General features: G+C 40.8%; 1 protein-coding gene across 1 annotated transcript; it reads right to left on the bottom strand.

Annotated features, from left to right (window-relative positions):
- Positions 1–4,428: 4,428 nt before the first annotated feature.
- On the bottom strand, positions 4,429–9,499 carry LOC311149263 (histamine H3 receptor-like; the record flags this gene model as incomplete). Its single annotated transcript, XM_084186377.1, has 3 exons — positions 4,429–5,494; positions 8,334–8,500; positions 9,247–9,499. The coding sequence occupies 3 exons, from the start codon at positions 9,497–9,499 to the stop codon at positions 4,649–4,651; spliced, it is 1,266 nt and encodes a 421-aa protein (XP_084042503.1). The 3' UTR covers positions 4,429–4,648.
- Positions 9,500–14,767: the final 5,268 nt, after the last annotated feature.

Here is a 14,767-nt window from a genome sequence, read left to right as displayed (position 1 = left end):
ATGCTTGAAAATATGGAGAGAGAGGTACTTAGTAATGTGTTGTATTGGATTCCCCCCAAACATACCACTTTGTATTCAGGACATAAAGTTAATTGCTTAGCCAAATTTTTTTGCAGTATTACTTTAGTGCCTTGTTGCGAACAGGATGCATGTTTTGGAATATTTGTATTCTGTACAGGCTTCCTTCTTTTCACTCTATCAATTAGGTTAGTATTGTGGAGTAAATACAATGTTGTTGATCCATCCTCAGTTTTCTCTGATCACAGCCATTAAACTCTGTAACTGTTTTAAAGTCTCCATTGGCCTCATGGTGAAATCCCTGAGCGATTTCCTTCCTTTCCGGCAACTCAGTTAGGAAGGATGCCTGTATTTTTGTAGTGACTGGGTGTAATAATACACCATCCAAAGTGTAATTAATAACTTCATCATGCTCAAAGGGATATTCAGTGTCTGTTTTTGTTTTTTTAACCATTTACCAATAGGTGCCCTTCTTTGCGAGGCATTGGAAAACATTCTTGGTCTTTGTGGTTGAGTATGTGTTTGAAATTCACTGCTTGACTGAGAGACCTTAGAGATAATTGTATGTGTGGGGTACAGAGATGTGGTAGTCATTCAGAAATCATGCTAAACACTATTACTGCACACCGAGTGAGTCCATGCAACTGATTATGTGACTTGAACCTATTTAGGCTTGCAATAACAAAGGTTTTGAATACTTATTGACTCAAGACTTTTCAGTTTTTAATTTTAAATGTATTGGTAAAAAAATCTAAAAACATAATTCCACTTTGGCATTATGGGGTATTGTGTGTAGGCAAGAGACAAAAACATCTCAATTTAATCAATTTTTTATTCAGACTGTAACACAACAAATGTGGAAAAAGTCAAGGGGTGTGAATACTGTCTGAAGGCACTGTATTATTATTATTATTATTATTATTATTGTTTCATTCACGGCTCTTTTTGACCTGCACTGTTGGAGGTCGGATCTTAAGAATTTCACTGTACCCTGCAAATACATCTGCAACCCTGTGCACATGATTTATAAACTCATCTATTCTAATCTAGTGGGTTCTTCCTTCTACTTTGACAATAATGTTAAAGACTTAAAGAAAGGTTGAGGCAGTCATACACTATGAATAAATACATTGACTAAATAATATAAGTACAAGTTTTCCCAGTGTTTTAATGATAATTTAAATCATAACAAAACAACTGCAGTTAATTTTTCTTTCTAGAATAGCTTATGAATGTACGTATTTGTATTCACAGCTTTATAGGTTCCTCCAGGGATCTGGTGTTGCAATATACCGTTGTGATTCTTGTGAATTTCCCAAAGGCTTGGTCTTACAGCCAGGAACTATATTCCACTAATCCCCACGGATGTTAGACATTCTGTTAATGCATTTTTTTAAAATCACGGTCAAAGAACTTGAGAACTGACATGGCCTCTCGCTCCAAAATGTCTCTGAGATACAGTATCATCTCACTAGTGCATGAAAAAAAGTAATTGCCTTACATAACATTTGTTTTCTCTTTTACACCAAAGTTCTGTTGACTTTCTGGAAATAACAAATTCAGCTCTGTCTCTTTCCATTTTGGCAGGACAGGCTGTTTTTATAGTCATTCTGGCAGTAATTTACATTTTAGTCATTTAGCAGACGCTCTTATCCAGAGCGACTTACAGTAGTGAGTGCATACCATTTTTTTTCATACTAGTCCCCCGTGGGGATCGAACCCACAACCCAGCGTTGCAACCGCTATGCTCTACCAACTGAGCTACACGGGACTATGTAATCTTTGTATCTTTCAATAATGTTCATATTGAATAAAGCAGCAGACTGTAAACACTATACTTGTGTCTGTGGTAGTTTGTTGGATGGTTAAATGCTCACAGTTAAATATTTGTATAGATACTAATACATTACATTGACCTATGACCTATCATAAACAATCTGCTACAATATGATCTGTTATCTGAGTATGGGAGATGCACAATGCCCATACATTGCGTTATAAACTGACACTGTCACACACTGTAAAGGGGTTGCTGTGAATTTGACAGTAACTTACAGGCAGCTAGTGGTGGGTAAGTTACTGTATTTCATATTGCAGTACAACTACTGTTATCTTAATACTGTCAAGTATTGTGTAATGACACACAGTAAAATACCATATTGACTGTATTATACTGTAACTAAGTAAATGCTACTATAATCTTAATGAATTAATAAATGAATTTGATGCCACTCCAATCTGTCCCCTGTACATTTTTTATTGATGAGGCACTACTACCACATACAAGTTAAATTGGTACAGCACTCTCACCAAAGGGTGCAACAAATGTAGACTCTTACAAGGCACGCCTAAAAATATGATAATGAGCTAGAAACAGTAATACCATGCACCCATTAGTGGTCAAAAGGATTTTGGCGCTCCAAAAATACGGTACGTTACTGTATTCTGTGGAATGGAATTACAGTACTATTTGAAATACAGCAATTATTTCCCTGCCCACAAAACTTGCACAATGCACCATAAATTACAGTATGCTGCAGTAAAACATTTCACAGTATTTTACTGTTGATAATACCTCAAATTACCGTATAAATTACAGTTTTCCGTTACAGTGCAGACAATAATATTGCAGATGATGCATCAAATCAGTGAAGTATATCTGTAATGTAAAAGTACACTCCTCCAACTCAAACGAAACTTCACCATAGCAACCTTTAAATATGTCCCACAATGTGAAACCTTTAGCCTCACAAACATTTCATTACTCTCTCCACTCCCTGCTGTGTAGTTGATAACCTACTTCTAGTATACTGTATGGTTAATGATTGATTATCACTCATTACCTTTCATTTTATCTATGGACTCCTCTGGCATACGTAATCTCACATCTTATAGGTTCCAAACAAATTGCTGTAGATGTATGGGTAAACAAATGGAAATCACACCAAGGAACACTTGATTCGGTATTACACTGAACTATTCTTTCACATTTCACTGAATATAACAGTGAACATCTTTTCCTACATAGCACATTTACAAGTATACCAGTACCATTCAGCTCTATAATTGGCAGACATAAAGCACTAGTAAGAGTTGAGATTTCCTGCCAGCCCTAGGATCATCTGCACCTCTGCTATTCATACCAAAATCCTTATGAGTAGCAACATCTAAAAAAAGATATCTACAACAAGTAGACGTAAATTACATACATTCACTTTGATATGTAAATAAAAAAAGCTTGGTTCTTACGCTAAAAACGTCTACGTTTCAGACTTGGCACATAGATAGCAGTGTTTTCCCTAAGTCCATGGAGTAGCCAGATAAATAGAAGAAGAGGCCAGCCACCCCAGGGAAGAAAACAGCAGAATGAGCTCTATTTTGGTGGCCTCTGGAACATTCTAATGACTTGATTCCATCTGAAATACATTATTGAATACTTTAACAACTTTACCTCCAAGATTGGTAAAATGAGTTGTGGTATTGAGTAGAAAGACATTATTTTACAATTAAAATTACTGAAAATGTATGAATTCAGTGTGTTGTTAGTTGTTTTGGATATCGTCTAGGCCTAGGCTTATATGATCAGGACTATTTTCTGAGTAGAATTCTATTTTTTAACATTAAACCTGTCTTCTCTTGAAATTAAATTCATATTTACAGTTTTACTGTAAGATATGAATTGCCACAATGATGTTTGTTCTTCAAATTATGTATTTTATTGGCTCTGTGGCTGTGGACACCAAGGGCAAGGAAACCAATGTGTCATTTTGTGATTTGGGTGAACTCTCCCTTTAACAGTTTGGCCTGGCAAAAACCTAAGAAAATGTTTGTGTTCTATCAAGTTAACATGGATTCCCTGTTGAGAAACAATATAGAATTGAGGAAAATGGTTTTAAAAATGCAAACATTTTCAGGGGGAGCAAGATTGTGCACCCCCAATTCTATACAAAGTTAGGCGACAATTAATACAGGTATGCTTGAAGAATGAAGCAGGTGTTAAACATGGAGAGAAAACAACAGTTTGCTACTCCATTTTCGACACTTTAATTAATCCAATCAGTAGGCCTATATCAATGTCTTTAATAATACCATATAAGTATCATTAGCTTTTATAACCTTCAATCTGTTTTCTTTTATCATATTGTTCCTGCAGTGAGGATTCAACATCTTCATCGAATGTTTGAACAACCCATCACTAGTTTACACTGACAAGTCAACTTAGCGGTCACTGGCAATTCTCTGATTTTTTATTTATTTAACCTTTATCAGGGAGTCCTACTGAGACCAAGGTCTCTTTTACAGATGAGCCCTGAATTACAGAAAAATCATGCATCAATAAAAATACAAAATGCAAGCAGAAAGAAATAAAAACACAGTCATAAAAAACAAACACATTTATCAGTAATAAGGTCCTCAATCAGCTTTCTGAATTACCCTAGAGGCTACAAAACATCAAATTGAAGAACATTTTGAAGATTGTTCAACAAATAAGGTGCAAGAAAACTAAAAGCTGATTTATCTAACTCAGTAGAGACCAAAGGAATTTCCAGAGTTAACCATCCCTGAGACCGGGTGCAGTAACTTGTATGTCTAAAGTTAAGTAAAGATGTTCCAGCCATATGTTGTCTCACTAGCAAGACTGGGTGTCAATCTGAGGTTGGACGGACTGCCGCTTGGGGCACAGTATCTTAGCAAAAGCCCTTCGGAAGCTGCTGTGGCAGAGAGGGTACAGGAAAGGGTTTATACCCGAGTTCAGCCACAAGAGCCAAAAAGTTATCTCGTACCAGTAGTGCTCCACACATTGCCCACTACAGGCCGCTCGTATTATCATCAGTAGGGTGTAGGGTGCCCAGCAGATCCCGAAAATGCACACTATAATGGCCAGCGATTTAGCAATCTTCTTGTCATGGGAGAGGCGGGAGACCTCTGAGCTCCTAGTGGGGGTCCCGGTGGAGGATTGGGATTGAAGGGTCCTGGAAGTTATCCTGCAAGAGGGGCCCTTCTTATTCTGCATGGTGTGTCCGCTACTAGGCTCCCCACTGGAGGACGGTGACAGCTCCTCGTCCATCTCTATCACAGCTGAAACAGCGGCTGGCTTGCTTGATGATACCTTGCAAGTCAAAAACACAGTCAAGGCAGCACCCCCGTCCCTGAGATTGCCCCTGTCGTTGCGTGCCTTGTCCTCCTTACGGATAGCCCTGCTCTTGTTCCTCCGCTGGATGTTCAGGTAGATGCTCAGGTTGAAGAAGGCCACAGAGATAAAGGGGGTGAAGAACTCAATCGTAGATGCACTGAGTAGGAAGTACCAGGTGCAGTAGAACTCAGCGAAACACTCATCGGCAAGGACAACGCTTTTACCCACGACCAGCTCCCAGAAGATGATGGCAGGGCCATAGAGAAGGAAGGCTAACACCCACACAGTCACCATCTTTACCACAGCATGGTGGGTCATGCTCTGCTGGGCTCTGTATTTCACCTGTGAGTAGAGCGGTGAAGTGAAAAAAAGACCATACAATATCTCACAATAAAATCATAATATCACAATCATAAAATAATTATAATACAGACATAATAATCTGCATAGCCATGCATATCTCTCAATTTGTTGATGTTTATTGGATCCACACAATGCCTGAGGCATTATTTGGACCTAAGGGAGAGGTATTATTTCCTTTGGTAATAGGGTTCAAGGGCCCTTTTCTCCATGGTGTGTCAGTGAAGCCAGAAGAGAATGAGAGCTAGGCTGTGTCATCAAACTGAACAACTTGACATTGGGCTCTATTGGGCTCTATTGAATCTGTAACGCTGAAGTGTTACAGATTCCATGATAGAAATGTAAAGGTAATTTCTGATTGAGCCGACATATGCAGTGTTTACTGTGAATGCAGTCTCCGCTAAAGCGGGAACATTGCCTTTAAATTTCAATCACGCTGGAAAACTGAACATTCGCGATGCGGTTGAATAGAGCCCTTTGTTTTCTGTCATGGGTGTGTCTAGATACTGTATTATAAAAATTCTACAAGTGAACTTTGCTGTCAATCATGGAGACTGTGAGCACTGTGAGCTCCAACAAGATCAAACATGCACTCTACAGATAGTTATTTTTTTCATCATAATTATAACTCATTAGTCATTACCAAACACGCAGCAGTGTACGTGGTTGGAGAGAATTACTAATGTTTTATTATGGAGAGGAAAATATATATTAATTGTTTATCAGAAAACGAGAAAGGTATTCTGCTAGAAAACATTGCAACCATTGCAAAGTAACCTTCTAACCTTTGTAGAATGTTAGAATTTGAAAAACACACACAAAAAATATTATAAACTGACACTTTAACTAAGGCTGTGGACATTATCAACTTGCAAAACTTACAGATACCTTTCAGCCACTGAGATGTTCTGCATGTTTTCTAATACATGTAGTGACTTTTTAAGGTTAGAAGGTTACTTTGCAATGGTTGCAAAGTTTTCTAACATCATTTCTATGTCAGCAACATATTGCACAACCATTGCTTTAATGATATCTGCATTTCATTCCTCTCTCAGGAAGCCACTGTGCTGATAGTCGAATGACCGAAACAGGAAATAGATTGAAGAGACACATTCCAAGAATGAAGTCAAACAAGTTCAGTAGAATGAACAACTACAAAGAGCATCGATAACATTTGAATTAAATCTCAAATGTGTTTTGTTTGACTTGTAAAAGTACACAGCAGCATTTATATTAGGATATCATTTGTCGACTTGCCTCCCTGAGCATGCTTCATCAAAGTTTCTCCTCAGACTGGTTGTTTTCATGTCCTTTGGTGAACTGTTAGCAATGACTACCCATGGGTTTATCAATCAGCATCTTCTGTCTGGGTAAGTGGGTGAGTGCGGAAATGATAATAATTTATATTATACTGATCAAAAATATAAACGCAACATGTAAACATGTAAAGTGTTTGTCCCATGTTTCATGAGCAGAAATAAAAGATCCCAGAAATGTTCCATAAGCACAAAAAGCTTATTTCACTCATATTTTGTGCACAAATTAATTTACCTCTGGCTTCTTCACCTGCGGGATCATCTGAGACCAGCCACCTGGATAGCTGATGAAACTGAGGAGTATTTCTATCTGTAATAAAGCCCTTTTGTGGGAAAAAAAACTCATTCTGATTGGCTGGGCCTGGCTCCCCAGTGGGTGGGCATATGCCGTCCCAGGCCCACCCATGGCTGCGCCCCTTCCCAATCATGTGAAATCTATAGATTAGGGCCTAATGACTTTATTTTAATTGACTGATTTCCTTAAATGAACTGTAACTCAGTAAAATCATTGAATTTGTTGCATGTTTCGTTTATATTTTTGTTCAGTATAAATTCCACAAGGAAATGAGCTGCAGCAGTTACAAAGTGACAAAAGCCCCTCTAAGATCACAACATGGCGCCATTTATTGTTGCGTAGTCTGTCCAAAATGTTTATCATTCCAAGAGTCTTGGTAAGAGTCTTGGTCCTATTTAAGAAACATCAATATTTTTATTTCATAACTCTGTCATGAATAATATTGATTTGCCAAAACTAGCATTTCAGATGAATGATTGTGAGAGACTGGGCTGTATTCATTAGATAGTGCCCCTTACAGGGCAACACAACTATGGGCCCTATTCAATCTGTATCACTGAAGTGTTACAGATAGCGCACTAGAAATGTAAAGGTAATTTCCTATTGAGCCGACATCTGCAGCGTTTACTGTGAATGCAGACTCCGCTAACGTGGTAACATTGCCTTTAAATTTAAATCACACTGTAACACTGATTTTCCTTTAAAGGGATTGAATAGAGCCCTATATGTAGATAACGTTCAATGTTAGCTGCAAACTCATAGGCAAGAATGCAAGGTAGGTGAACCATTGTCCAGTTTAGTATTCAGACCAGAATATCCAGGGATACTTTATCTAGCATTCAAAAGCAGACTAAAGGTCAGAGAGTAGCACGCTGGTCCACAAGGACCAACCCACTCAGTCTGGATTTCCAACAGAGCTCATTCAAAGTCACTGCCACCCCAACACTGTGGATCCCATCAAGACACTAAAGCCCTACTGCCAGTGGCTGTCAACCCATTCTGCTGGATCTCTGTATTGGTAACGGGCATAGTGAACCTCTTTAGTTGGATGGACACATGAATAGTAAAACATAGAGTAGCTAAATTTGAAACCACATTTGTGTGTGCGTGCAAACGTGTGTGCATGCTTGCATTCTTGGGTGTATGTGGGTGCATGTGTGCACGTTGTCCATGCATGCCTGCGTGTGGCACAGTGGCTCTCTATACTCACTGCTCTGGTGACGGAGAGGAATCGGTCGTAGCTGATGAGGACGATGTTGAAGACAGAGGCAGTACACAGCAGGTAGTCCATGAGGAGCCACAGCTTACAGAGACCTCTGCCCAGCACCCAGCGGCCTGTCAGGATGTAGGGGATGTACACAGGGATGCAGAAGGCACCTGCAAGGACACACACTGTGTACAGACTGACCCCCAAACTATGCTTGCATAGCTCCATAATCAATGCCAGAATTAATTTTCACAGCTGAGTAACTTCTAAACAAGCCTGCTGGCAAGTGGCAGAATTGTGTGTATAAATAATTACCAAAGGTGTGTTGGGTTTTAATTTGCATTCAGGAACCATCATGAATTATTTTAAGAGCTGTATAAATCAGTTAAAAAAACATTTGCTAAGATAAACTTTCAAAGATATTTTCCAAAAAACATGTTTCCACAATTATTATCCATTATGATGGCACTTCACAGTTTCTTATATACTGTAGCTATGTAAATGAACAAACCATTGGCATTATCCTACCACAGAGCCCTACTAGATAGATACTGTGGGTAGATAGATAGATAGATTGTAACGCCAAGGTAGTTGGTTCGATCCCCGGGACCACCCATACACCCCAAAGAAATTATGCAGGCATGACTGTAAGTCGCTTTGGATAAAAGTGTCTGCTAAATGGCATATTGTTTTTATTTTTTTTTATAGACAGACAGACAGATAGATAGATAGATAGATAGATAGATAGATAGATAGATAGATAGATAGATAGATAGATAGATAGATAGATAGATAGATAGATAGATAGATAGATAGATAGATAGATAGATAGATAGATAGATAGATAGATAGATAGATAGATAGATAGATAGATAGATAGATAGATAGATAGATAGATAGATAGATAGATACTCACCAACAAGAAAATCTGAAATAGCAAGGTTGAGGAAGAAGTAGTTGCTTTGATTTCTTAGGCTCTTGTCAACAATGAAAGCCAGGATAACAAGTGCGTTGCCAGCCACAACCACGACTACGAGAGTTATCATAAGCACAGCCAGGATCACAATCATATAGCCCGGGAGAACAGCTCCAGCTTCGTGGACTGTCGCCAAGTCGCCACCGGGAGTGAAGTTGGTGCTTGTATTAGATTCCGGGATATAAACTCCCATAGTTAATCCTATAATAAACCCATTACACTTGACTTAGTTTTGAAACTATGAATCAATGTGATTTCCATAGATATCTTCCAGCCTTTAGGATATTTGTTAAGAGAGGCAGAAAAACGAATACGAAAGACAAAATAAAAATAAAAATTTCCCCAGCTGTAAAACTACATTCGTCTGTGTCTGCTCTTGTGGAGGAGGATGCAGTGATTTCTCCGTGACCAACCAGGCGGTTTATTGGCGCATAGGTTCGAGTTCATGTGCTACCCTACTTTTTAGTGAGGGACGCTTTGAAGTCAGTGTGCAATGGGTGGTATGTGATAGAAATATCCACCATCAGCGCGTAGCGGTATTCTTTAAGATTTGTTTGTAGCCCATTTAGTATTCTATTTGGAATAAAACATTATTATTATTTTTTAACAACAAAGGCAGACTCCACCTAACTTTGGCTTGTAGTCCATGTCTACAATAAACTGGAATGTGAACTGAATGATTGTTTACTGTCTCTGACAGTCCATTAATTATTATTATTTTTACCTTCCCACTAAGTCTTTCAGGTGTATAGGTCTTCGGATGGCCCTACCAGACCTTGGGGAGTGTTGATTACATCAGGAGGTGCTTGACCTGAGATGTTTGGATCTACTTGTTGAGGTGCAGCGTCCACCTCTAGGTTGTGTTCAGCACCCTGCTGGGTGTCATCTGGTGCTCTGTTTACTGGCTCTGTGCCAGGCTCCTCAACAGTGGGGAAATCCTCCTCTATTTCTCTGCTCTTCCTCAGGTTTCGCCTCTTCCTCCTGAAGACTTGTCCCTGTTCTTTCTTCACCTCATAGGACCTTTGCCCCACTGGTCTGACTACTGTGGCCCTCTGCCACCAGTGTTTCTGTCCTGTGAGTGGCTGAACTCTCACCCTGTCATCTCGTTAAAGCGCTGTGAGATCCTTAGCAGAGGTGTCGTAGTACTTCGCCTGTTTCTGCTGTCTTTCTTTGAACTTCTCCAGCTGACAATTTGCCATCCCCGGCCTCAGAAGATTTTCACTCATTATAAGTAGTCTTTGTACGTCTTCCCATGAGCACCATTGCAGGGCTGCTGTCTGTTCCTTGTGACGGGGTATTTCTGTGAACCAGCATGGCCAGGTATGGGTCAGCACCTGCTCTCTTTGCTTTTGCCATTAGTCTTTTGGCTGTTTTCACTGCCGATTCCACTTTCCCGTTACTTTGCGGGTATCCTGGAGACAATGTTTTGTGTGTAAAGAGAAATGCATACAGATTGGAAGAGCTGCAGAACTGTCCAGACAGAGAGCTAAAGTCATAAATGTGCAGGTCCCTGTAGCAGTGCATGCAGTCACAGAAAGATAGACCGAGAGGGAGAGGAGACCCTACAGAGGGACAGAGCATTATACAATGCAGATACTGTGGACGGACACATGAGAGAAAAAATTAAAAATGCCCTGCATATGGACAAAAATGTAAAAAAACCTGTGGAAAAAACAATCACTTCTCTACGGTTTGTAAAAGTGCAGGGACCAGCAAGAGAAACAGAGTCCTGGCAATGGAAAATGCGTTAGCTGACTCAGAGAGCGATGAGGATGTTCTCTGCATCACACTAGGGCCAAAGTCAGAGAGCATCAACGTGGTGCAGGAGAAAACCACAGACCCCAATGCAGCTCTCTTTGCAACCATGCTGGTCAACAAAAAGTCAGTCAGGTTCAGCTAGATTGTGGTGCTAGTTGTAACGTTATCCCTGCAAACCTCATAAAAGCCAGTCACCTAGAGCCCTGCAGTCAGGTATTGGTGATGTATAACAAGAGTACTCTGACGCCACTGGGGAAGTGCACACTTAAAGTGATCAATCCACGCAATAAGAAACCTACCGAGTTGAGTTCATCGTAGTCAACAAGAATGTGCACAGGCCTATTCTAGGCAGTAAGGCTAGTATTTGCATTGTATAATGCTCTGTCCCTCTGTAGGGTCTCCTCTCCCTCTCGGTCTATCTTTCTGTGTGACTGCATGCACTGCTACAGGGCCCTGCACATTTATGACTTTAGCTCTCTGTCTGGACAGTTCTGCAGCTCTTCCAATCTATACGCATTTCTCTAAACTGAGATCAGTCTCTCTGAGTAAGCGCTCTCTTAAGTGTGGGCAGGTTTTTCTCTCATTGTAAGAGCCATGTACAAATTGAATTCCTCTTTCCATCTTATATATATACACTGCTCAAAAAAATAAAGGGAACACTTAAACAACACAATGTAACTCCAAGTCAATCACACTTCTGTGAAATCAAACTGTCCACTTAGGAAGCAACAATGATTGACAATAAATGTCACATGCTGTTGTGCAAATGGAATAGACAACAGGTGGAAATTATAGGCAATTAGCAAAACACCCCCAATAAAGAAGTGATTCTGCAGGTGGTGACCACAGACCACTTCTCAGTTCCTATGCTTCCTGGCTGATGTTTTGGTCACTTTTGAATGCTGGCGGTGCTTTCACTCTAGTGGTAGCATGAGACGGAGTCTACAACCCACACAAGTGGCTCAGGTAGTGCAGCTCATCCAGGATGGCACATCAATGTGAGCTGCGGCAAGAAGGTTTGCTGTGTCTGTCAGCGTAGTGTCCAGAGCATGGAGGCGCTACCAGGAGACAGGCCAGAGAACACCAAGATCGGCAAATTCGCCACTGGCGCCCTGTGCTCTTCACAGATGAAAGCAGGTTCACACTGAGCACATGTGAGAGACGTGACAGAGTCTGGAGACGGCGTGGAGAACGTTCTGCTGCCTGCAACATCCTCCAGCATGACCGGTTTGGCAGTGGGTCAGTCATGGTGTGGGTTGGCATTTCTTTGGGGGGCCGCACAGCCCTCCATGTGCTCGCCAGAGGTAGCCTGACTGCCATTAGGTACCGAGATGAGATCCTCAGACCCCTTGTGAGACCATATGCTGGTGCGGTTGGCCCTGGGTTCCTCCTAATGCAAGACAATGTTAGACCTCATGTGGCTGGAGTGTGTCAGCAGTTCCTGCAAGAGGAAGGCATTGATGCTATGGACTGGCCCGCCCGTTCCCCAGACCTGAATCCAATTGAGCACATCTGGGACATCATGTCTCGCTCCATCCACCAACGCCACGTTGCACCACAGACTGTCCAGGAGTTGGCGGATGCTTTAGTCCAGGTCTGGGAGGAGATCCCTCAGGAGACCATCCGCCACCTCATCAGGAGCATGCCCAGGCATTGTAGGGAGGTCATACAGGCACGTGGAGGCCACACACACTACTGAGCCTCATTTTGACTTGTTTTTAGGACATTACATCAAAGTTGGATCAGCCTGTAGTGTGGTTTTCCACTTTAATTTTGAGGGTGACTCCAAATCCAGACCTCCATGCGTTGATAAATTTGATTTCCATTGATCATTTTTGTGTGATTTTGTTGTCAGCACATTCAACTATGTAAAGAAAAAAGTATTTAATAAGATTATTTAATTCATTCAGATCTAGGATGTGTTGTTTAAGTGTTCCCTTTATTTTTTTGAGCAGTGTATATATATATATATATACACACACACACAGTGGGGAGAACAAGTATTTGATACACTGCCGATTTTGCAGGTTTTCCTACTTACAAAGCATGTAAAGGTCTGTAATTTTTATCATAGGTACACTTCAACTGTGAGAGACGGAATCTAAAACAAAAATCCATAACATCACATTGTATGATTTTTAAGTAACTAATTTGCATTTTATTGCATGACATAAGTATTTGATACATCAGAAAAGCAGAACTTAATATTTGGTACAGAAACCTTTGTTTGCAATTACAGAGATCATATGCTTCCTGTAGGTCTTGACCAGGTTTGCACACACTGCAGCAGGGATTTTGGCCCACTCCTCCATACAGACCTTCTCCAGATCCTTCAGGTTTCGGGGCTGTCGCTGGGCAAAACCGACTTTCAGCTCCCTCCAAAGATTTGCTATTGGGCTCAGGTCTGGAGACTGGCTAGGCCACTCCAGGACCTTGAGATGCTTCTTACGGAGCCACTCCTTAGTTGCCCTGGCTGTGTGTTTCGGGTCGTTGTCATGCTGGAAGACCTAGCCACGACCCATCTTCAATGCTCTTACTGAGGGAAGGGGGTTGTTGGCCAAGATCTCGCGATACATGGCCCCATCCATCCTCCCCTCAATACGGTGCAGTCGTCCTGTCCCCTTTGCAGAAAAGCATCCCCAAAGAATTATGTTTCCACCACAGTTGTTGCCTTCTCACCAAGCTGCTTGCCTATTGTCCTGTAGCCCATCCTAGCCTTGTGCAGGTCTACAATTTTATCCCTGATGTTCTTACACATCTCTCTGGTCTTGGCCATTGTGGAGAGGTTGGAGTTTGATTGAGTGTGTGGACAGGTGTCTTTTATACAGGTAACGAGTTCAAAGAGGTACAGTTAATACAGGTAATGAGTGGAGAACAGGAGGGCTTCTTAACGAAAAACTAACAGGTCTGTGAGAGCCGGAATTCTTACTGGTTGGTAGGTGATCAAATACTTATGTCATGCAATAAAATGCAAATTAATTACTTAAAAATCATACAATGTGATTTTCTGGATTTTTGTTTTAGATTCCGTCTCTCACAGTTGAAGTGTACCTATGATAAAAATTACAGACCTCCACATGCTTTTTAAGTAGGAAAACCTGCAAAATCGGCAGTGTATCAAATACTTGTTCTCCCCACTGTAGATTCAATGGTTGTAAAGATGGGGAGAGGTCTGTTCGTAATAAAGAGATGCTATGCTTTTTTGACACCACACTCCACAAAGCAAGTCCTGCAGGTTCTAGCTTTATCTTACCTTGATTATTGTCCAGTCTTATGGTCAAGTGCTGCAAAGAAAGACCTAGTTAAGCTGCAGCTGGCCCAGAACAGAACGGCACTTCTTGCTCTTCATTGTAATCAGAGGGCTAATACTATGCATGCCAGTCTCTCTTGGCTAAGAGTTTAGGAAAGACTGACTGCGTCACTTCTTGTTTTTATAAGAAGCATTAATGTATTGGAAATTCCTAATTGTTTGCATAGTCAACTTTCACACAGCACGAGGGGTCTTTTCACAGTCCCCAGGTCCAGACCAAATTCAAGGACACGTACAGAGCCATGAGTGCATGGAACTCCCTTCCATCATTCATATCCACGGGAAAGTATAATTACATCAACTTTTCAATGCGCTGGTAGTGCATTCAGATTTCTATCACCTGAAGCATGCTTAGAATCAAATAAACACATGCACGAGCTCAGCAAGTATACA

The sequence above is a fragment of the Coregonus lavaretus genome, assembly GCF_964263955.1.
Source record: "Coregonus lavaretus genome assembly, chromosome: 21".
Classification (NCBI taxonomy): domain Eukaryota; kingdom Metazoa; phylum Chordata; class Actinopteri; order Salmoniformes; family Salmonidae; genus Coregonus; species Coregonus lavaretus.
The sequence above is the reverse complement of the archived record's forward strand: the minus strand, read 5'-3'. Positions and strand labels throughout refer to the sequence as shown.